Source organism: Poecilia reticulata, chromosome 21 (genome assembly GCF_904066995.2).
Source record: "Poecilia reticulata chromosome 21, P_reticulata-male-v2, whole genome shotgun sequence".
Lineage (NCBI taxonomy): Eukaryota > Metazoa > Chordata > Actinopteri > Cyprinodontiformes > Poeciliidae > Poecilia > Poecilia reticulata.
Genome location: NC_088850.1, coordinates 21,752,253 through 21,775,301, shown reverse-complemented (window position 1 = coordinate 21,775,301; position 23,049 = coordinate 21,752,253). Strand labels below are relative to the sequence as shown.

Genomic DNA, 23,049 nt, shown 5'->3' with positions numbered 1-23,049 from the left:
CCAAAAAGGACAAGGGATTTAAGTTGTATGTGTCCAGTTTTATAAAGGACTTTGAAGGTAAGTGAATGTTTTAAGTTCTCCAAAATGTCTTGTATGTGTTTAACACAGATAACATAGAGCGGAGTGCTTCAGGTCCATGAGGAAGAGCCAAGAGCCTCATTTGTTGGGCGTAAGGTAAAGCAACCCAACATGTTCATTTCTCAGTTCACGGTGTGTTTTAATAACCAACCAGTACTGTCAAGAAGTATAATATCTCCTCGTCAACTCCATAATGACAGGCCATAGGCAGTATCCATTTTTTGTCAAGGAATGATGGGTGTTTGGGGCTTAGCGTTGGCAAACCTTTCAGTACTTCATTGGTTTCTGAAGAAAAACGCTGCTTGAGTTCCATTAGCATCCTGTTTATAACAGAATAGAATGACTTTGTTTTTAGATCTTCAATGCTGTCTGCACATTTTGTTTCAATTGTGGTGTTCACAATAAAATGCTCTAGATGTTTAGCTGTCTGGGTCTGCCTTTCCTGCCTTTGTACAGACTCTGCTGTTATTCCTGTGTTGCAGCAAAGATCTTCTGCTTCTTTTCTGAATGTCTCCCATTTTTCTTCTTTGCCTTTTTCTGTTATAGCAGTGATTACAGCATGAGTCAAGTCATTTGCTGCAGTTAGATCTAACTTAGGAGACTGTAGCTGTTCAGACATAAATTTTGTTCTGAAAATATCCTCAAAAATTACAGGATGCAGAACAAACTCTTCGAGAAGTTTGTTCAGGTCCATGTAATTTGCACTCATTGCACTGAGAGCTATAGCCTCTGTCCTGCGTTTAGCACTTTTTTGGTGAACAACATCATGCAGTGTAGCTAGAACACCTGGGAGAGTTTTTTTTTTTTTTGGCAGCGCGAACGGACTAATACTTATACACCCAGCACCCAGCGGGTGTCACTGAATCTCTTAAATTCTAGGCCAGGGGTGGGCAACTCTAGGCCTCGACGGCTGGACTCCTGCAACTTTTAGATGTATCTCTACTTCAACGCACCTGAGTCAAATAATGAGGTCATTAGCAGGACTTTGGAGAACTTGACTGCACTTAGGAGGTGATTCAGCTGTTGGATTCAAGTGTGTTGGACCAGGGAGACGTCTAAGAGTTGCAGGACACTGGCCCTCCAGGACCAGGATTGCCCACCCCTGTTCTAGGCTCTGTAACGTCATCAACACAAGTTTCTCCTGCTTCTTCAGAAAAAGATCATGAACAACTAATGTTGTAAAGCATTTGCAATAACTCAAAAAAATTGGCTCCAGCATCAACATTATGCACACTGTCTACTAACACAAGATTCAGCCTGTGAGCATGGCAGTGAATGTACACAGCTTGTGGCACCTCTTTTTTCAACTCTTCTTGAATGCCGTTGTTGCATCCGGACATAGCAGCAGCACCGTCATAACACTGTCCCACGCAGCAATTTATATCAATATTGCAATGACTGAGTGTCATTTTGATGCTCACAAAAAGCGAAACTGCATCTAATCCTTCTGCTGTGGTAAAATGCAGAAATTATTCCGCCACTTTCTCTCAGTGTGGCTGCAAACAACGGATGTTCGCTTAAGTCTGTTCATGTTTGCTGATGTCTTTACTTTCATCCACTAAAATAGCAAAGTGTTCAGCTTTCTTCACTTTGTTACTCATTTGTTTCCGTATCATTTCAGCCATTACATTAAATACTTCGTTCTGTATGTCGTGGTGAACGTACTTGACATTGGATGGGTTAGATGTTAAAAGCGATCCATATTGGCATTATGTATGGGTTCCTCTCAATTGCTTCATGGAAGTGATAATATGCATTGCAAAGGTAAAATCCTGTTGCATGATTTTTTGTTTTAATTTAAACAATTTAGAATAATTATTTATTGAAAATTAAAAGTTTTTTGAGGGAAATACCACAACTGCACATTCAAGAAGTTAAATTAGATTTTAAAAAAAAACAAAAAACAAAACAAAAAAAAACTTAAATCCACTGCCATTGTGCTAACCTAGTCTTGTGTTTGGCTACACGGCTAAAGTGGTGGAATAATAAGGCCAGTTACTACTAGACCGTACTGTTGCCGGCCAGTTGCTTTGCCCAGCTCACAACAACTGAAGTGCCAATTCAGGCAGCAGCTTTCATGAACGTTTTACATCACGGTGGAGAAATCGTGGCCGACTCCTGCATGGTAATGAGCATCACAAAGCTTAATCAGATTTAAATGGGGAGTCGTTTATTTGGAGAAAGACAAATTGTGGTAAAATAGTTTAAATATGTTTATTGTTTAAATTAACAGATGTCACATAAGTTTTCATGATGGAAATATTTTCCTTCACAACAATAATAATAAAAGAACAAACTCTTACCGTACATTCAGGACTTTAATGAATTACAATATAAATGTATTGATTTTGCAGTTCATAAAGCATCGCAAAATCCTGATCAAATTATATCAGCATGTCATAAACGAAGTCAATAAGAGTCATCTAGAAAAAAGGCTCCATTAAACTTTTTAAATCCAATATGACACATTTTTCACAAGTATGTTCCGGACTGGAGGGTTATCTGCTTCTTTGATTTAAAATGTATCAAAGTAGCTTAGTGTTTGTATTTCCTTGAAAGATTTTTCCAGAAATGATCATTTTGAATGCCGACCTGAACCAGCTGTAAAAGAAAGCATAGATGAATGGATTGAGCATTGAGTTTGACAGTGCAAGCCAGTTAAGGGTTTCATACACCTTCACAGATACACCACCCAACAACTGGAAGGAAAAACAGAGGAAGAAAGGCAGCCAGCACATCAGAAAAACTCCTAGAACAATGGCCAGAGTTTTGGTTGCCTTTCTTTCCATGTTGCTCACAGTTGCACCAGACTCTGCTGCAATCTGGATGCTGCGAGCCTGTCTTTGTGCAACAAGAAATATCCTCAGGTATATATACAACATTATGGTCACTGGGAGATAGAACGAGATCATGGGTGCAAAAACCTTTTCAAGCACAGCATCAGAAAAGCAATTTTCTTGACATTTTTCCTGATTTATCTCTACAATAATAAAACCGACAGCAACAAGTACGGAAACGCCCCAGCTCATGAGGATCATAACCAGAACAACACCAGTGTTTATCTTAGATCTGTATGTTAGAGGCTGACACACTGCATAGTATCGGTCCACAGAAATACAGCACAAATTTGAAATGGAGGTTGAGCTCAGTATGACATCGAAGCTGTCTCGTATTTTGCAGAATAAGTCTCTGTAATACAGACAGTAGCTGAGAGAGAAAGACATGCTCAGAGGAAAGACTACGATCCCAACAAGTAGATCAGCCACAGCCAGAGAGACGATCAGGTAGTTAGACGGGGTGTGGAGCTGCTTAAAGTAAATGATGGAGATTATTACAAGAAGATTTCCACACACTGTAATAACAGACAGTAAGCCCAGGAAAATGTAGAGCAAAGTACATATTGTAGAAGAAGTCCTTCTCATTATCTTAGAGATGTTGTTAATTTCATAACATGGGTGGAAGTCATAACCAACGTAGAAACCAGTTTCTTCTTCCATTTCTCTTTGTAATTACTATAAATATCAGTAACATTTGTATATTCAATGGACTGAAAAATGTTTTTTTTGAAGTAATGCAAGGTAAATTTGTGAATTACAAAAATAGCAGCTTCTGTTCAAGCAGCTTCTTTCCACATTAGATTACCTACACCTGTCCTGCCCCCATGTAGTCCAATGACCCTTCCCTTTAAACGCATGCCTTCTCATTACGTAATCAAAGCATGTCCAATGAAAAGGGACGAAACTGAAGACCAATGAGCAGTATTTTGTTTTTTATTTGCAACACGTGACATTAGGAAACAGCATGCTTCTTTTTGTCACAGTGTTTCTTATATTGTTTCCATAAGCTGGAAATTAAAGTAAAACAGGCTTTAATTAAGCATGGCTAGAAGCAAGCATTAAATATGCTATAGCAGTGTTACATTCATCATCTGAAATCATGAAAAGACTGTCACATGTTTAAACCTATCAAGACATCAACATCCACCTAAACTGAACGGCTGTACAAAGACCTATTAGAAGAAGCCAATGGTAAATTGTGGAGTCACTGCAGAGATTGACAGCTCAGGTGAAAGACTCTCGTATGGGATAACTATTAGTCATCCCTTTAAAAATCTGACGTTTTAGTTGCATACAATGAAAACGTTATTAAAGGTTGTATTTGCATACGGTTAAAAATACTTGTTGGGTTATGTTCCTTCAGCCCTTTTGGAGCTGAAGGAATGTTTTTTTAGGCTTTTAGCATCATATGGAGGACTCAGGTATCGGTTGGGCCCACAGCGGTCTGCTGGATCTGTAAGCACACATTCAGTTGTGTCTCCAAGTGGTAGAATATTCTTTTGTCTTAGTTGTTGGACAAGTTCAAGCATTAATTTATGATGTTGAATTCATGTTATGTTCCTTGGTGTGATTCTGACTTGATTGATTTTAAATTACTCATATAATATATTATTGGCATTATGACATTCGTGTTTGTGTACACTGTGGTTTTGATGGGTGAAAATCAAGGATTTTCCTGTAATCACAGGTGGAAAATGTGTCTCCTGTCTCATAACAGCAGGTGATTATCATTTCGCCAAAGTGCACCATAGAGCGCCACAGAAAGTCATTTCTGCCTGTTGCCATCAGGCTCTACAATGCCCAAGTCTGTGCTAATTGATTACATTTTTTTCTGCACTCATTTATAGGTTATTTATTGATTAATATATTGCATGTGATTGCTTGTTATTTATTTATTTGTTTATATCTATTCATTTTGAACTCATCGCTCTTAGGTATATATATATTTTACAAATTTTGTATTTATTACCTCAGATGGATTAGCTTTCAACAAATAAGCAATTTCCCTTTGGGGATCAATAAAGTATTTTCTATTCTATTCTATTCTATTCTATTCTATTCTATTCTATTCTATTCTATTCTATTCTATGTACACCCCAACCCTTGCTTAAGATACATATCTCATATTAACTAATGGATTTGTTGTCCCTCACATCTTATGGACGTCTAGAGGAAAGAGTATTTTAATGGCTGACAATAGCCCAGCTCAACATTTTTGCAAGAGGGAAGGAGAGAAGAACTGTCTTTGCTTTGCATTTGATACTAAGATGGAACGGCCTTTCTGTAGTACTGACCTCAACACCCTTGATATAGATCAGTTTGGGCTGTGCTGTTAATACCAGAGTGACCAACACAACCATAATGACTGACTGTATAGGAGTTTGTTACCCAGCTGGTCATCTACCTGAGGAGGAGGTGCCTAGCTGTGTTGGTTGTGTATAGCTCTCCCATACACTACTGAGACCCCACTTTCTTAAATTAATCAATTGTTAAATTATAAATAAGTCTTGTTTTTCTAATTATCCAATCCCAAAAACTGTACCAAAGCAGAGCAGAATAATGTGTCTGGCATTTCAGAGGGGATTTTAAATTGTTTTCTCAGGCACAACTCACAAATGCATTCTGTCTTCAAATGTGACACATTTAAAGGGGAGTAGAGGGCTTATGTGAATGAAGCATTGTTATCTCACACAGTCTGCCCACCCCAGAGAAAAACTGGGTTACAAATTGACAAGCTTGTCTTTTTCTCTCTCTTATCTCTAAATTTGTTTTGAAAACCCAATTTTCACATTTTTTTTAGTAGCAAAATAACTGCCACAGTCGTTCTTGTCTTCTACTGACTGCTGCTGAAAACGTCACCGTCAAGCGCGCCAAGCAGGAGCAAACCATTTCATGCAGATCCAGGGGAGTTTAGTGGGAATATGGATGTGTGCTTTTTGGTCTGGGAGTGGTAACATTTAATTTTTACTGATAAAAACAATTTTAGAAAAACAATATAATTAATTTGTAATTGACAGGGCCACATTTTATTTAATTTCCGTGTATTTCCCCTCTATAAGGCGCCACTGATTGTTATAATAAAGAAAGTGTATTATTTACCAAATTTCTACCTTCCTTGAAGAACTTTCCCTTAACCTGATCTCCATGGAATTCAAATGAAGTCCTCTGGTCTAGTCTATGGGATGAAACTAAACAAGGTATTTCTAATGCTATTAATGCAAATTTTAAATGAGTGACTTGGTAACATCTCAACTTAGAATAACTGAATTTATATTACAACTGTATTTACTGCATCTACAAGGATTCAATAAACAGACCCAGAAATCATGTAATTTTATTATGTTTTGTGGATAACACAGCATCATTGTCAAAATTGTATTGCTGTTTCAATATTGCAATAAATCCATCTACTTTTTTGCTTGAAATGTATTCCTTTTATCAGGGTTAACCATTAAAACAACATTTCTCAAACAAATGCTGGAAAGAGACACACCATCTTGAGAGACTACAGTCCTCTATGCAGTTGTCCTCAGGTCTTGTTCTGGTCATGGACAATTTTCTGCATGGTTTCCTCTTCTCTCTCTGTCCACCTACTGATGAAGAAAGGCCACTAATGTCACAAAAAATTTAACCCTCACATCCCCCAAAAACTGGAAATATTTCTTCCATTGCTAGGTTGAGCCTTACCTGTATTTTTTACTACAGGTTATAATCACAGTTTAACTGTTCACTGTTTAAGAATGTGTCAACAAACACAACAAATCTGTGCTTTGGTTCATCTAACAAGATTTTTAAATTGGAATGAGTTCACGTTCACTTAAACAAACTACTGCTTGCATATTGATATTCAATGCAGTCTCAAGTTAGTAAAATTGCCTCGTAATATTTTCCCAGAAGCAATAATTTTAATAGCTGACCTGAACCAGGTGTAAAAAAAACCGTAGATAAATGGATTAAGCATTGAATTGAATAATGTTAACCAGTTAAGTGTTTCAATCACTGGAATTGGTACTGGATTACTGGTAAAAGGCAGAAAAGTGATGCAAAGGAAGAAAGGAGACCAGCAAAACAGAAAAACTCCCAGAACAATAGCCAGAGTTTTGGTGGCTTTTCTCTCCATCTTACTGGCAGTTGCTCCAGACTTTATGCTCTGGATGCTTCGTGCCTGTTTCTGTGCAACAAGGAAAATCTTCAGGTAGATGCAAAGCATTATGACCACTGGGAAGTAAAATGACAATATAGGTCCAATAGTGTTTGCCATCAGAACATCAATAAAACAGTTTTCCAAACATTGTTCATTTTTTAATCTAGGAATTATCACTCCGATGCCAATGAGAGCAGAAACAGTCCAGCTCACTGCGATCATGATGGCAACAACATGACGGCTGATTTTAGATCTATATGTGAGAGGCTGACACACAGCATAGTACCTGTCAACTGAAATACAACACAGGTGCATAATAGAGCATGTACTAAACAATATGTCAAAGCTGTCACGGACCTTACAAAATATACTCTCATTATAGGTACATGAACTGAGAGAGAAGGCCATGCTGAGAGGAAACACTAAAATCCCAACCAGCAGGTCGGCCACAGCCAGAGACAGAATGAGAGTGTTGGTGGGTGTGTGAAGCTGTTTGAAATACATTATTGATATTACCACAAGGAGGTTTCCACATACAGTTACAGTAGATAATAGCATAAGAAATCCATATAACATTACACACATAACAGAAGGAGTCATGGTTAGTTTGTAACTGAAGTCAATAATTTCATAGCATGGGTGTAAGTCAGTCATAATAACTGTCCTGTTCACAGTCGCATCTGGGTCCATGAGCTAAAAATTGAAAAAAAATAAAAAAAATAAAACATATCTGAAACATAAACATAACACAAAATACATCTGATAGCACATCAGAAACACATCAAGTACTTACTTACTTGAAACTTTCAGTTACAGGCAGTCAGTTCACTAGCAGTATTTGCTTTGTGCCAGGAGTCTTCATGCAAAATCTTTTATAGGAACTCCTTGCCAACCTCATTTACACCATCATAATTACTGTCCAATGAGATTTTTGTAACTTTCTTCCATTAGACAGGAGTTATGACCAGTGAGCCTAAGAGTATGTATGTCTGTACATCCCACCTGTTGAATAATATTGCTGGTAAGGTGCACCGATTGCAGTTTTTTAGCCGATTGCCAATTAACGATCTTTTAAAATGCTTAACCTGCCGATTCCAATTTTTCTTGTCTGAAATGTTGCTCAGCATAGCAAGAAAGTTGTAGAGTCTGGTCTGTCAGTCAAACGTTTCTCACTAGAGAGTGGTTGATTCTTAGACCTTAGATAAGATTGGTGGACAAGCTCAGTTTCCACTTTAAAAAAATCGGCCGATCACCGATCTTCCAAAATGAAGGAAATTGGCACCGGTAAATCAGCTGGCCGATAAATCGGTGCATCCCTTATTGCTAGTCCTCCTGGCGCTCACTTTTAGTGTGGGTGTGCCTGTACGGTTACTATCGATTGTGTTGTTGTTTTCATCTGTAGTAATTGGGTCAAATGTTGGACCCATCTTGTGACGTGATGAGGGTAAGTCAAAACATAAACAACTAAGGCTGGGTACACAGAAGTGGAGGAAGTTGTGAGTGATTTCAGCAAAGAATTTAGCAATTGGAGAAAAAAGCTAGATTTATGAAGACTGAAGAACTACAACGCTATTTTTTAACCATATAGATCAACAATGATGCCTTCAACAATGTTGGACCCTTCCTTCTGGGGAGGAAGGGTTTGACAATGAAGCTGTTGGAGCTGGACATCTGTTGCCTCCAAACCACTTGATGGGTATTTTTCTCGTACCTTCATTAAAAGAACCACAGAAACGTATATGAATTTTATGACCAAGCTTTTGCAAAAGGAGAAGACTCAGCAAGCTGCTCCTCCAAGCCGTTCACTGAGCGTTCTAAAGACCTTTGGTTACAGCTTGCCTTTTATTGTCAAGCAAAAACAGGGAGGATAGGTAAGAGACAATTTATTACTGCACACAGGCAGTTTCTAAGATAGGGAGTATTCCGGTTGATAAGAAGGCACCTGTGGAAACGTAATTTAAGGTCTGGGAAACACAGTTAACTGTTTCACATGAAGACAGGTCAGTTTATACACACAGAAGGAAGGGAACACTTTAAATTGAACATTAGACTGAATATGAACTAAAGTAATAACAAAATGATAATACCAAAAAATCTCTAACACCACCCAATGGTAATAAATAGATCTACATATATAATTCTGGTTGAATTCAAAGAATTTAGTTACATTAAAGTCAAAAATTTAGTTTAACACTTGTGACCTTCCTCACCATGTATACATTTTTAGAGGTACTCGACGCAAAAACAGTAAGACATTGGCGGTTCAATTGTGTTTTCATTATTATGGCTAATCTCGTTTTTAAAAATATTCTGAACACTTCTCTGTGCAAATCCTTCTAAAAATAAGACGGTAACACTTTATTTGACAGGTTGTGAATAAGACTGCCATGACATTGTCATAAATATAATACCTGTCATAAACATGAATAAGTCTTCATGAATATTTATGACAGTTGTCATAAAGCGTCATTCGGTAAATCATGACACTTTTAATACAAAGTTGACATTATTGAAAATGTCTGTTATGACAACTTGACATTAACTAAGAAATCATGATCTGACATAAATTTGTTACAAAAGTATTCCTGATTAAACTTTTAAAATTATGTAGCTTTATGTTATTAAAGCTAAAGTTTAATCAGTAATTCTTTTATACTGATTATATATATATATATATATATATATATATATATATATATATATATATATATATATATATATATATATGCTTTCTTTCTGCAGGCTTTAGTACACTCGGTCCTGATGCTGCGCTGTGTAGACTGACAATCCTTTTATATTGTACTAGATTACAACATAGAAATACTATATAGTTATCAGAAGTACAAAAATCTAAATCAAGAAATTGGAGGAATGGGAAGGCTGGTTAATGAACTCCATCCTCAGGAAGTTCTGATGTTGGAACACACACAGAACTTTAAAGTTACTCGATTGTTTGAATTTAATCAGGATGAAAACTGAGTAATTATTACATACTCCAACCTTTATCAGATGTGTATATTTGGGTTAAACTAGTTGAATACAGAAGTTGCTGTTGCTTTGGAGTTATCCAACATCTGCTGACTGAAAAAGGAATGTAAAAATTCTAGAGAGTTTCTTAGTAGAAATGTGAACAGACTGAACAAAGGGAGTGGATTCAGTAAATTCCAAGAATTTTCTGAATCTTTACTGAGATCTCCAATCAGTGGAGTGTTGTGGGAAACGTGGTAACTTTGTCACTTCCATACATCTGGCTTTCAGGAAAAAAAATAGACTTTTCTGATTAATTGGTGAAAAAATGGAGCTGGAAAAAATTCAGGCCTCTTGACACAGCATGGTTCAATCAGGTGCATTAATTCAACCTTATATGGGATCCAGGCAGAACATTGCATCTAAAAGCAAAGGCAAGACAAACTACTGTTAAAATGAACAGAACAACTGTATTACGGTTCCATCAATATCAAAAGGTGAAAAGTTGTCATTTAGTTTGCACTTTTTAATATGATTTTTAAAATGAAGGTAACATCATATTTGCAAAAATTATATCATGTTACACTTTTGAAAACAAACACAAACTAAAAACAATGCATGGTTTGGATAATGTCTCTGGATAGATAGTCTTCAATTAGAGGTGTGAAAGTGTGTGGTCTGTTGACAGTCCCTTAGCTACCGTTGCCTCAGAATACTCATGCACACTATCAACTAATCTTTTCCACAGGGGTTTTTAAAGCACACAAGATGTAAAGGAAAACAAAGTTACGGCCACTGAAGGATAAAAGTGGTGAAAGTGGACCCACAGAGTTTAGGGTGATAATGAACCAGAAATGACACCAACCAACAAGGGACTTGTGTGATGAAAGAACTGCATCCTGTTTATTTTCAAAGTAGTGAAGTTGGTGGTGACTAATGACTAATTTGTCAGTGTAGATTTTTATCAAACCATGAAGTAATATAACAAAAACAGACAATTCTTTTTTGATGACTTTTTGGTAGTATCTACAACAAACCTGCTAATGAATGTTATTCAATCTTGTTTACAATGCTCTAACCAGACTAAACTTTAACAATTCAATCAGATAGTATGGCAAGCTTTTACAAAGGGTGAAGCACAACCCCAGCTGCCTTCCAGTAACAGTGAAAGAACCGTATGTGGGCTACTGGATGAACAGCATGCCTTAAATTCAAAATAGGACCAAGACTGTGTGGGTTCAGTTTCACTGTCAAACTCAATCTTATTCATTCACAACCATTGGTTTTCATCAAGCCACTATATATGAATATTGCAAAATGAAATTACCTTTCACATAAAGCTATGAATTCTCATGGGAACTCATGAACAATTTTTCCATTCTCTCAGGGTACTCCCTACATCCTGATATTTAAAAACACGCATTTCAGCTCTTGGCAGATTGGCAGAATCTTCACTGTCAATCGTCATGAGCTTGTGCATTGCTAAATATCTCATAAGAAGAAGCTAATTTTAAAGTAGAATACTTTGAATATTACTCGGATTTAGATTTGGCCTATTTTAATTATTTTTCTAAAAAACCTGTTAAACAGATTGATTGTATAGTCTTGCAAGAAGATGACAATCTGTTGCGTGAAGTGCACAGACCTTTACCATAAGTTTGAGCAAAGACTGCATATTTTTCTGTCTGCCAGATGAGGGCAGCTGACCTGCTTATTTGGATGTTTAAAATGAATTAAAAAGCCTCACTTTCCTTCAGGTAAAAACATGTGGCTTTTCAACACAGTATTTTTAAGCAATGTAATGTACTTTATTTTCTGAGAAATAAAAAAGTGTTACACACCAGAGCCTATTGTAGTCCTGAAGCAACTCATCTGAAATTTTAATAACATGTCAACCGTTAAGTCTTTTAGAGCTCTTAGTCCTTACTTCCATTGGACTGTCTCCTGGAGACCATTGGACTGTCTCCTGGAGACCATTGGACTGTCTCCTGGAGACCATTGGACTGTCTCCTGGAGACCATTGGACTGTCTCCTGGAGACCATTGGACTGTCTACTGGAGACCATTGGACTGTCTCCTGGAGACCATTGGACTGTCTCCTGGAGACCATTGGACTGTCTACTGGAGACAGTTCAATGGATAAGACTTATCATAGACTTATCATAGTTAGCTTGTGACATCCTGGCGTGGTGCTGTGTGGCCGTGATGTGTTTTCCGTGGTCTTGCTCCTCGTGTGGCCTCTCTCTGTCAGTCTCATGTCGATGGCCTTGATGTCCTGGATCATTTCCAACACCCGTGCCTGGTTAATGTTTCTTTGCTCCAGCTCAGGCTTCTTTGATTGTTGAGCCTTCTCATCTGTTTAACTATTACGCACTCAGTTGTCAAATTCACACACCCACTCAAAAAGCCCTTCCAATTGTTCTGTGGTTCAATCCCCTCCTTTGCCTCCACACCCCAACTATTTTAGAGTCTATTTTCCCTGCATGACTACTTTAATCCAGACTTTCTAGGGAATTCTTTTAAAAAATTGATGTGACAACCTTCTAGTATTGTCATTACCCTCTGCTGGATGGGTTGTGTCTGTTTCCTGTTATTCCTTTCCAGTTCTCTGGTGTTTACCTGGTTGTGTGACTTTTCTCCTACCATACCTGCATGCCATTATCTTATATTATTAATTATTTAACTGTCTAAGATAAACTAATAACCCTGTGATGTGTTAGGAGGTTAAAATTAGGGGTCAGATTCGTGGTTGAACGGTCTTTTGTCATTGAGGCCTGAGCAGCTTAAAAGGCACTTGTACTAATCGTGTCTGCAGCTCATCAAAGAGCTAAGTTTTTATGCTATTTTAATTTTGAATGTGTTTCATAGCTTAAGTCTCTCTGTGTTCCAGACACACCAACCAGACGTTTGCCTCTATTTGATAGCACCTGCAATGCTCTTCTAAATCACCAATGAACTATGAACATGTCCTCAACGAGCCACTACCTCTGATGCCATAATTATTCTCACCTGCCGATCAACAGACACCTTTGCTTGAAAAAACCATTTACTTCAGCTCAAAACTTAACCTCTCTCCAGTAAATCCTGATAAGATCCTTAGAGAAAAAACATTTTTAAAAATTCTCAAGTAACAGCTTTTAATGCTTATTCTCCTGTTCTCAAAAGTTCTTTGGTTGAAACTCTTGAGCTTATAACTAGCTCTAGCTATACAACGTGCTAACTACCTTGCAGGTAAAAGGCTACATTTCATAATTTAACTATATGTCTTTCATCCTGTGGAAGAAGTTTTGTTGCCTGATCTGATCATTGAATTGACCAAATCATCTGCCACATTCAGCAGCATTTTTCTGTGCATAATGAACAAATGTAACTTTTATGTGACACATGAATTTACATGGCTTCATAGAGTCAATAGTTGAATCTATTAAATGGCCAGCAGCCATCATGGAAACATTTGCTGACATAAAATCAATCTGGTCATCAGAATTAACTGGCTGCTGTCTAAATGGTTTCCCTCTTCAGCTGAACAAAGGATCAAAACCGAAACAAACTTAGCAATGTGTGAAAATATGACCTCTTGTCAATTGTAACCCAGGAATTGCTGCCATCTGAAATCAGATACTTTATGTCAGGTCAGAGATCAGATTGTACTTTACACAAGTCATAGATGCACTATAGGATTTATGAAAGTTTGAATGTTTCTGAAAGATTTATGAAATCTGTGAGTCTGCTTTGTGTGTGTTGATAAAAAGACAAAGATGATGAGCGTAGCATGAACACAGAAGCAGACCTAAAGGAAATAGGCATGTCCTCCAGCGACGTAGTGGTACTCTGAAAAGACATGACGCAGACATTTGTTTTGACAGGACAATCCCCATAGTCAAAGTGAATAGACAGTCGCCTGAGTATTTGTTAAAAACCTATCTTGCTCAACAAGCCTGACGAGTTTGTTTTGAGGAAGTTGAATCAAAGACTTACTTGACTGGCAGCATAAATCAGTGCGTCTGAAACGAAGAGCAGTAAGATGAAAGTACCGTTTTGACAAGAGCCTTTTAGGAAGCCTCAGGACAAGAGTAGGTGAGTTAATAAGGTGTTTTTACATCTTCGCGCCTGATATTAATGACTGATCCAAGAGATACTAAACTTTGTATCCAGCTAAACTTTGTAATTAATACATTTATGTATAACCATTCACATGATTTCATGACACCACTTGTGTTTAGTTGGTGTAAGGTATTTGATCAGTTACTTTTTTCAAAGTAAAAAGGTTACGTCCTGTCCTTCAAATATTTTACTAAGAGACAACTCTCACTCATGCCTTCTTCTGAGTTTTAAGTAAACAAAGTATTTCATGTAGTTGGGTGAGAAAGCAAGGAGTAAAACTTTTCAAAAAATTTCCTCCAGCTCAAATCAAAACATCTTCAACCTTCACAGGAGCTACAAAAAATAAAGTGGAACCACTGTTTTAGCTTGTAGTTTTTAAAAAATGACATTAATGTACAGCTGTCTGGCACCTTAAATACATCTTTAGTGTTGTGAGTTATTAAAATTCAAAGTGAATTTTTGCTGCACTGTTGCTTTGACCAAATCTTTTTAGCTGAGTTTGTAAGTCACTGTTGGGCTCCAGAGTGGCGCACACAGTTTTGAGAAACATGTCTTGAATGGTGTTACATTTTACAAGATGAACTCAGTGCATCCTAGTGACATTTAATGCTATGTTGGGGGAGAACAGGGGTTTACATTGTTTTTAGGGACAAGTTCGAAATATTTTATACAGAATGAGCTGAACAACATTGTTGTAGGGTGATAGAGGTGTTTAGAAGACTAATGGAAACCTTTGTGTGTCAAAGATGATTTGACACACAAATCATCTTTGTAATTTCCAGTTTGGAAATTACATCAATTTTTATAAATTCTCTTTTCCATCATACCATACAGGCTTTCTGTGAGTTTTAAATGAAAATCAATTCAGTTTATTTATATAGCACCAGTTCACAACAAATCAGACATGCATTAAGATTGATCCTAATTATCAAACAGTACAGCAAGCACAGTTTAATATTGAAAGTAGTGTGATTGTTTCTAAGGAAACCCAGCAGATTGCATCGAGTCATTGACTTGGAGCATTCACTCCTCCTGGACGAGCTTTTTGTAACAACAGAAAGAGCAGATAAACAAAAAGAAACATATGAACGGATGCAAGATTATTTTCAATGTTCATGAAAGTAAAAAGTTAACAGCATGTTACCATGGGCAATATTTTAAAAAAATTCAAATGACTGGGTTACTGTGTCCAGACTTTGTGGTTTGTAATTCTACTGCATTTCAATTATCCTGACATGGTCAAATGCAAAAAGCATCATTGCCTTTCCCATCAGGAGGATGATGCTATGTGAATTCCTGGATCCCATGACAAAGGGACTCACATGCAGATTTTGACTTTTTAGAACTATGGTCTTAATCTTGATCAGTTTTTGTGCAGTCTGATTGAGTGCATGTTTGTGTGTTTTATTGTGTGTTTTATTCTCCATTTTTCCTCTTGCGTTTTGAAGCTTGCAAAGTTGAATTGTAATGCAGAAAATGTGAATATTTTTAATTTCGTAAGATTTAGTTGGAGTTCAAGAGTTTTCATTCCATCACTGAATAGTGAGAGTGGTTTTGAACATGAGTAGTAGCAAAATCTGTCACTTTTATTAGTGCAAGGTTTGGCATTCACAGCAGTTAGTAGCAAAGTGCATAGCAGCTGGTGTGAGAGTCATCTCCTCTAAGTCTGAAGTTCTTAAGAGAAAAAACATCCTTGAGTGGAGAAGTTTAAATATTTTTTGTGTCTTGTTCACAACTAATTATAAGGTGAAGTAGGAAATGGACTGAAGAGATTTAATTCTTGTCTGCAGCAATGCGGGTGCAGCTGGAGTACATCATGAAGTCGAAACTAAAACAAAAAGCCTCTGGATTTACCTGTTTACCTGAGGCCAAACCCACATCTGTGAGGTCATGAGATATGGATCATGACTGTAAGATGAGGGTCAAAATTTGAGCAGCTGAAGCAAGGTTCCATAGAAAGACTACAAGTTCAAGAAACACTGACATCCTCCATTTTCTGCCAAAGGTTAATTTGATGTGGAAGAGCAGAATGAACTGGAGCGAGTTACACCTGAAAGAATAATGGGTGGATAATGTATCGCACTAACAAAAAGCTAAAAAGCTACAGGAAATGAACTTTGATGGTAGACACACTACAGAGAGTTTTGCCTGATTTTACCCCTGATTTTGTCAGGAAAGTCTTGAGTCAGTCTGCACTAGTTGTGGCCCTTTTGGGAGGGAGATCTGGCAAAAAAATTTTTAGCTCAAGATGAGGCAAAAACTGCAGTCAGAAAGCGCTTCAGGGGTACAGACTGGACCTCAGTCGCATTCAAACAAACACCTTATTTTTAGTAAAACCTGAACAAAGTCAGGTAGATTAAGTTTACTGTCATTTGCAACTGCATGTTGTCAACAGCCAATGAAAAAGAGAGACTGGGACACAACAAATGCTCTGAGCATTTATTCCCTTTTTTCTTTCTAAGTTTATTTGTAATTATACAACATTGCATCCAACAAACACAAAACAGCAGCCTGCATAAAACAAACATACTCTTACTAATAAACAAAATAAAATTCAATTCAGTCTTGGTTTATTTATGTAGTGCCACAACCCTTCTCACCTCTCAAAGCACTTTATATCAAGCCAATTCAGTCCAATCATAGAGGCAGATTCCAAGTCAATTACATATATACAATAATGTAATAAGAATCTGAAATACAGACAGACATTTTGATATCAAGGACTGTAAATAAAGAAGGACCTTATTGGTATTTAATTAATTCATATGTTGAATTTAATTAAATACCAACAGAATATATTTATTTACAACAAAGTCTTCATGTCGATTTGTCCGAGAGTCCTAGATTCTACAAAATTAAATTGTTTTGTCAGATAGTAATATAAATATTTATATGAACATTTACAGTCATTCCAACATCAACAAACATATTAACAACCTCAAATGAATGTTAAAGACACTTTACACGAATACAGAATACACTGTCCATATCTTATTTACTTAGGACTTAGACTTGACATCTCAATCAATATGTGGGGAAGAAAAAGTAAAAACTTCTGAGAACAATTTCTGCTACTGCCACCTACTGGTGTGCATGGTACTTCAAACTAGAATTCTATGAAGTTATATTTTTATTGATAATTTAGATATACCAGTACATTAATGTTTTTCAATCAGGTGTCGAAGAGTACCAGTATTTCAGAATGACATTACCAATTACAGCAGAACCCAGAAACCATTTACTTTACTTACTTGAGATGTTAAGAACTTGGAGAACCGGAGAACGTTTTGCAAAGTCTAGAATTGTGTCACTTTGTTTTTATTTGCAACAAAAAAAAAAAAAGTGGGAGACCTTAATGGATGACAATTAACATGTAAGTTATTGTCATTTCAAACATTTCAAAAATATAAAATGGAAATAAATTGTGTTTTCTGCCATAAGAATATCAGTGAAGTATTATAAGTATTATCTTTATATGTGTGAAATGAAAAGAGGAAGATGAGCAGCTGGGCCGTTAGAAATCTGTTCACTATTGTTTGTATCGTTTGTTCACTTGTAACCAAACCTTTTTAAATAGTAGATTAATTGTAGTAGTCTCCTTTAAAACCAAAGTAAAATGCAACTTGTAGTTCTTACTTGTTTACATAGAAGATATCATTAGCTCTGGACCAAAGCTAGCCACTACACAACATGAAAATCAGCCGTTTAAGTCTCCCATATCTCAGTGTTTTAAAATAAGGCAAACATGTTTTATTCTTCATATTTCATTGTTTGCTTTGTTTTTTCGGCTAAGTGGAAATTGTTGAAAAGACAATTGACACAGATATTTTTGTGTGTTGTTAAGGATGTTTATGTTGTTATGCGGCCATAAAAAGTCACCAAGAAAATACGTCCTGTGTCACTTTCTGCTTGTTTATGAACCAAACAAGTCTGAGAAGGTCTGTTTCTCAGACCTTCTTAGGTCTGAGAAACAGACCTGAGATACTGAAATATGATGTTAATTTTTTAACTCAATAAATTAATGATTAAGCTTGTGCACAGCCTCACCCATATGAATAATTGCCTAGAGACAATGGAACTCATACATACAGCTGTATTTTCTTTAGTGTATTTATAGAGAAGCCAGTATTACAACTTGTCAAGAGTTACGTAAGTAGTAGGTTTGTTTCACTTTAGAAACGCATCATTTATGTGTTGGTCAATAACATAAAATGGGACAATTTTAATGGATAAAATCAATGTGGTTAATAACAATGACTCTATTAAGATTGAAGGTCTGAAACGGAGCATTTTTATGTGTCCGAGGAGTATGCAGATAAAACAGTGTAGCTACACCCTGGACAAGTGTCAGTGTACTACAGTGTGATATTGCAGTAACTAGTTGTCCTACTTAGTCTGTCCTCAATAGGCTGTAGTTTCACTAACTAAGCAGGAAGCACCATAATTGGTGGATTCCACATCAGAAATTTTCATACACCTGAATTTTTTTAATAAGTAAATAATGGAATATATATCTACATAAAACTGTTGTGCAACTATATTAGAGAGTACAGTTGAGACTCAAAACTGGGTGTAGCTACTTAAACTACATTCTGGAATTCTTTGGGGCCTGTTTGTTCCAGAACTAGACAAAGCAAGCATGAACATTCTGGAACAGAGCCATACTTTCTGTATCATCATAAAGAGTTAGGCGGTTAAACTGCATTAGTTGTCAGGAATTTAAGTATGTGCTGGTTACGCACTAGGTTATATACAGAACAGTCTATTGGAGTGAAACATTTGTATCTGTGGTTTTCTTTACTAACATGGGCAAACATCAAAACAGTTAAGACTTTGTTAGTTTTGTTCACATACATTATCCTATGGTTGACTTACATTCACTCATCTAACAGGTGTGTTTCTGGGATTGGGCAGATAAGAAAACTTGAAAAACTAAAGCAAAAATGCTGACAGTTGCACCTTCCTGAGGAGGTCAACTATGCTCATGTGCAATAAGCAGTTCTTACATAACTTGAACACACTGGCTTCTATTACAAACTCCAAAGCACTTTGTGTCCTAATGTCATTTATAAATCTGTGACTGGTCCTCTCTTGTCTTCAATTCTGCATTAGGTGGGAGGGTTGTTAAAACTTTTTATTTCCTGCTAAGATTTTAGTACTTTTATCAGATCATGGCCTCCATAACAGTTTTGGAAAAACTTGTAATCATTCTGCATCTATAGTTGGAATTAACTTCAAAGGCATTTAGTACTTTATTTGCTTGTTTTAGTTTAATTATAACTAATTAAAATATTTCTTGATATGTAAACATCTGCGTTTATTTAATCTAAACTGACAACAATTGCGATTATTGCTGTCATTACGCATTAATGCCTTTGTATTTTTCTTATATTAGCTTAATTGGCTTTGCAAACACTTTTGCAAAGGCGTTGTAAAGTTTTCCTTACACATATTTGAAGACAAATAGATGTTTATGCTCAAACATTTGGCCAAGTTAGCACATGGTTTACTTACCTGGTCAATTTAAAAGACATGGCATTGGTTTTGTATTAATCCTTGCATTTTGAAATCATGCTTGAAATTATGCATTGCATAATCTTGTTCTTTTTGAATTTTATAAAGTGCAAAATGTTAAATATTTTGCAACTTTTTAACAGAGGATCTTTTGTACAGAGGATCTTTGGTACGTAGGATCTTTGGTACAGAGGATCTTTGCATCAAATGAAAAGCAACGTGGATGTAGTGTTATGGTGTTAACTGTAGGGATTTTGTCTTCCTTCACCTGAAGAAATCTGTGAAGCTAATGTTTATCATGTTGATTGTGAGCAGCCATCACTGGGTGACAGTGATAAGTCTCAGGGCCATGTTTCCCGTTTAAGATAATATCTGCTGACGCCAGAGAATTTAGTTGACCACAATCTAACCTTCCCTTCAAACAATGAATGAGGAAGGCAGTAAAAATTCTGGGGGGGGGAGGGGTGAAGTTTGTAGTACAGTTTTGCTTTAGTCAAACAAAGGCATAAACAAAGCAAAACAATGACACATTTTTCTTTTGTTTGCTTAAGTTTGATATTTTAACAAACTGGAAATATAAACCATCACCATTCCTAAATTATTCTGTCAACCCTTTTTAAGTAAACACTGATGGTTGAACCCAAATAGGTATGACTGGTCTCTTCTGACATGGATGTAGCATTTATGTGTATTTCTGGGCAGGGAACATTTAAAAGCTTAGCTTACATGATGGAATGGCATCTTACAGGTTCAACACTACAAGTCTTTACACCATTAGACCAGTAAGATTGTATATATGTAATTGCTGGTTTTCTAGATGTTTTTAGGAACACTTAAGCTTGGAGGGCATTTACCTTTATTCTCTCTTTAGTGAGGATGGCTTTACCAAAGGCCCTGCGGTTCGGTGTTTTGCTGTTGGTAATATGCTTCACTCTTGACCAACCAGGATTCAGACAGTCTGTGTCCGTCTTCTTTCAGGTGAGCCTGGCATGTTACCAACCTTATTGTAGTGTCACATTATGTGAGATTGTCCTTTCACAGAGTAAAAAAACAGAAATAGTTACTTTCATTGGTCAAAATTGCAAAGATAAGCAGATGTGCTGATGCTTTACAGGATCTGAGGGATGCCACATCATCCATCCTTCATACCAGAGAGAAAAGAGAAGGTGAGTCACTGTAGAAATAAAATGGCTCCTTTCTGGATACAGTAAAATCTCATTAATGTCTTTGTTGGGACAGTTTTTCTTACAGCCTCTTCTGCTCTCTCAAATTTCACTGAACACGACCTCCAACTTGTCATAACCTTCTCTGACCTCGAGAGTCTCCAAAGGATTCTCAGCAACATCAGCTTCCCCGTTGTGATCAACAACACTGTGGAAATCAACAGCATTGAGACCACAACAGGTATAACTCGACTTAGTGTTGTTTTCATCTTTTGACAAACATTAATGCTGTACCATATCCTCCTGTTCTGGGAACAAAATGAATCCTTTGTATTGCGTTGATGTGTTTTTTTTTTCTTCCCACAGTGTGTTCACCAAACATAACTGGGTACCAGTGTGTTTGTGAGGAGAACTTTGCCTGGTCTTACAACAACTGCATTAGGTACGGGGTCTGTGACGCCATCATTGGTGGCACATGTGGCTGCATCAATGACCTGCCAGCTGATGATCAGTTCTGCCAGTCAAACAGCAGCCAAACAGGTAGGCCTGAAAAACCAGCATTCATCAGTCAGTAGAGCAAAAGTTCTATTCAAGCTCTACATATATTGAACTAAAAAACTATAACAATTTAAAATAAATGCCACTAACATGAAGTGACAAGTTAGTGGCATGTTTTTGCCTCTAACATGCTACTTATTATTTTTGCTGTAACATATTACTGCAAAAATAATATGAATTAATGCAGTTGTGAATGGTATTATAAACACTGACCGAGCACAGGCTGTATGGAGAGAGACTTTAAATGTATTTTTGGTTAAAATAGTGTGGATATATTTACTCCCTTATCCACTCAAGTCTAAGATATGAGGTGAAGAGAGAACACGTATTCATGAATGTTGCAGGCAGATGCAAGATAGAAACCACCATACTGATATACTGACAACACAGTAAATACTGATAGGCTCAGTATTTACTTTAAATCTGTACGGGAGGGATGGGAGGTTATAAGAAGATGTGAGAAACAGATGCTGAAAAGGGAACAAAGAACAGAGGTGCCTGAGGACATCTAGTGGCTATGAAAGTACAAGAACAGCACGGGTCAAATCCATGAATGAATTTCAGAAATGCATAGGCTATTTTCATAAATTATATATATCTGAACAAATACTGCATTGTTATATCTAAGGTGATAATCTAATTTTGCAAAACCATTGATAAAGGAATTGATTTTTCTCTTCTAATGCCAATTTTTCCTCTATTTGTCCTGATTCTATATAATTTGTTGTTATATGTCATCTTTTTTTGGTTTATTTATTTTTTCCTTTTTTCTTGAAAATATTACGTCTTCTCTGTTTTGTGGACTCACGATTTTACTTACTTGTGGAGGGCATTTTGTCAAAGGTGAAGGTTATTTGAAGGTGTGAACCACAACCGACAACAGAACGTTTTTTACTTTTTTTGTTTTTTGCATATTTTTAATTTAACCCTCATAGGTTAGCTTTTCCATTTTCCAAAATGTTGACAATGTTATGTCAATTTCCAAAATGTTAAAACACTGTCAACTTTTTGAAAATTTATAAAGATGCAGTTACTACAAGTAGTAGGTATAAAACTAACCTTGGTGTTTTATTTGTGATTAGTATGCATTTGGAGATAATCGTCCTTTTCTTTTGTTTAAACAAGAACCCAGACGTGCTTAACTTACCACTGACAAAAAAATTGAAACAAGGAAGTGCATTCTGCTATGCCTGCAAGAACAAAGAAGGTGCTCCGACCAGTTTTCTCAGAACCCTCATAGCTGTTTGGAAGAGTTCCCATTTCTGCTATTTTAAGAAAACATCATGCATCTGCTGCATCAGGGAAATTTGCTTGGTATGCTATGACAGCGTTGAGCTGATAGACTCCCACCTAAACTCATTTTGTGTTTCATCTCCACAGTGACAACGACTGCAACACCATCTTCTACACAAGCAAATGGTATGACACAATTTAGTGTTGTGTGCATGGGGCAAAATTAGTTTGGCAGAGAAAATAATAAATAAAATCTTAGTATTGTTTCTAAATGTTACAGAACCTCTTAAAGCTGAAGTATGCAACTTTTATAAGAATGTTTTGTTTTTTTTTACATTTAAAAAAATGTGTCACTTTGACCTGACAGTATAATAAGAGACAGATGGTGTGTGAAATAATCAAGCTCCTCCCAGTGGTTCTACTGCCATCTGAAGAAAACACCACTTGGTCAG

At 36.6% G+C, this 23,049-nt stretch overlaps 3 protein-coding genes across 12 annotated transcripts in view; 1 reads left to right on the top strand and 2 right to left on the bottom strand.

Annotated features, from left to right (window-relative positions):
* Positions 1-2,422: 2,422 nt before the first annotated feature.
* LOC103457960 (trace amine-associated receptor 1-like) lies at positions 2,423-3,698 on the bottom strand. The gene has a single exon (XM_008398459.2). The coding sequence runs from the start codon at positions 3,573-3,575 to the stop codon at positions 2,604-2,606; it is 972 nt and encodes a 323-aa protein (XP_008396681.1). The 5' UTR covers positions 3,576-3,698; the 3' UTR covers positions 2,423-2,603.
* Positions 3,699-6,279: 2,581 nt separating this feature from the next.
* On the bottom strand, positions 6,280-8,045 carry LOC103457961 (trace amine-associated receptor 1-like). Its single transcript, XM_008398460.3, has one exon. The coding sequence runs from the start codon at positions 7,747-7,749 to the stop codon at positions 6,763-6,765; it is 987 nt and encodes a 328-aa protein (XP_008396682.3). The 5' UTR covers positions 7,750-8,045; the 3' UTR covers positions 6,280-6,762.
* Positions 8,046-14,012: 5,967 nt separating this feature from the next.
* The window catches only part of LOC103457748 (uncharacterized), a 30,378-nt gene continuing 21,341 nt past the window's right edge, over positions 14,013-23,049 (top strand). For 4 of the 10 annotated variants that reach the window (XM_081602423.1, XM_081602418.1, XM_081602419.1 and 1 more), the window contains exons 1-6: positions 14,031-14,098; positions 20,515-20,621; positions 20,758-20,809; positions 20,883-21,047; positions 21,173-21,346; positions 22,745-22,783. In XM_081602423.1, the coding sequence (XP_081458549.1) occupies position 14,098; positions 20,515-20,621; positions 20,758-20,809; positions 20,883-21,047; positions 21,173-21,346; positions 22,745-22,783 (538 nt within the window). In that variant the 5' untranslated portion in view covers positions 14,031-14,097. Of the gene's footprint in view, positions 14,103-20,514; positions 20,622-20,757; positions 20,810-20,882; positions 21,048-21,172; positions 21,347-22,744; positions 22,784-23,049 lie in introns of all 10 variants that reach the window. The other 6 variants (XM_081602424.1, XM_081602422.1, XM_081602420.1 and 3 more) reach the window with 4 other exon arrangements.

What these genes read in the sequence shown, in the direction of transcription:
- LOC103457960 (XM_008398459.2), bottom strand. Translation starts at nt 3,575, where the DNA reads ATGGAAGAAGAAACTGGTTTCTACGTTGGTTATGACTTCCACCCATGT.
- LOC103457961 (XM_008398460.3), bottom strand. Translation starts at nt 7,749, where the DNA reads ATGGACCCAGATGCGACTGTGAACAGGACAGTTATTATGACTGACTTA.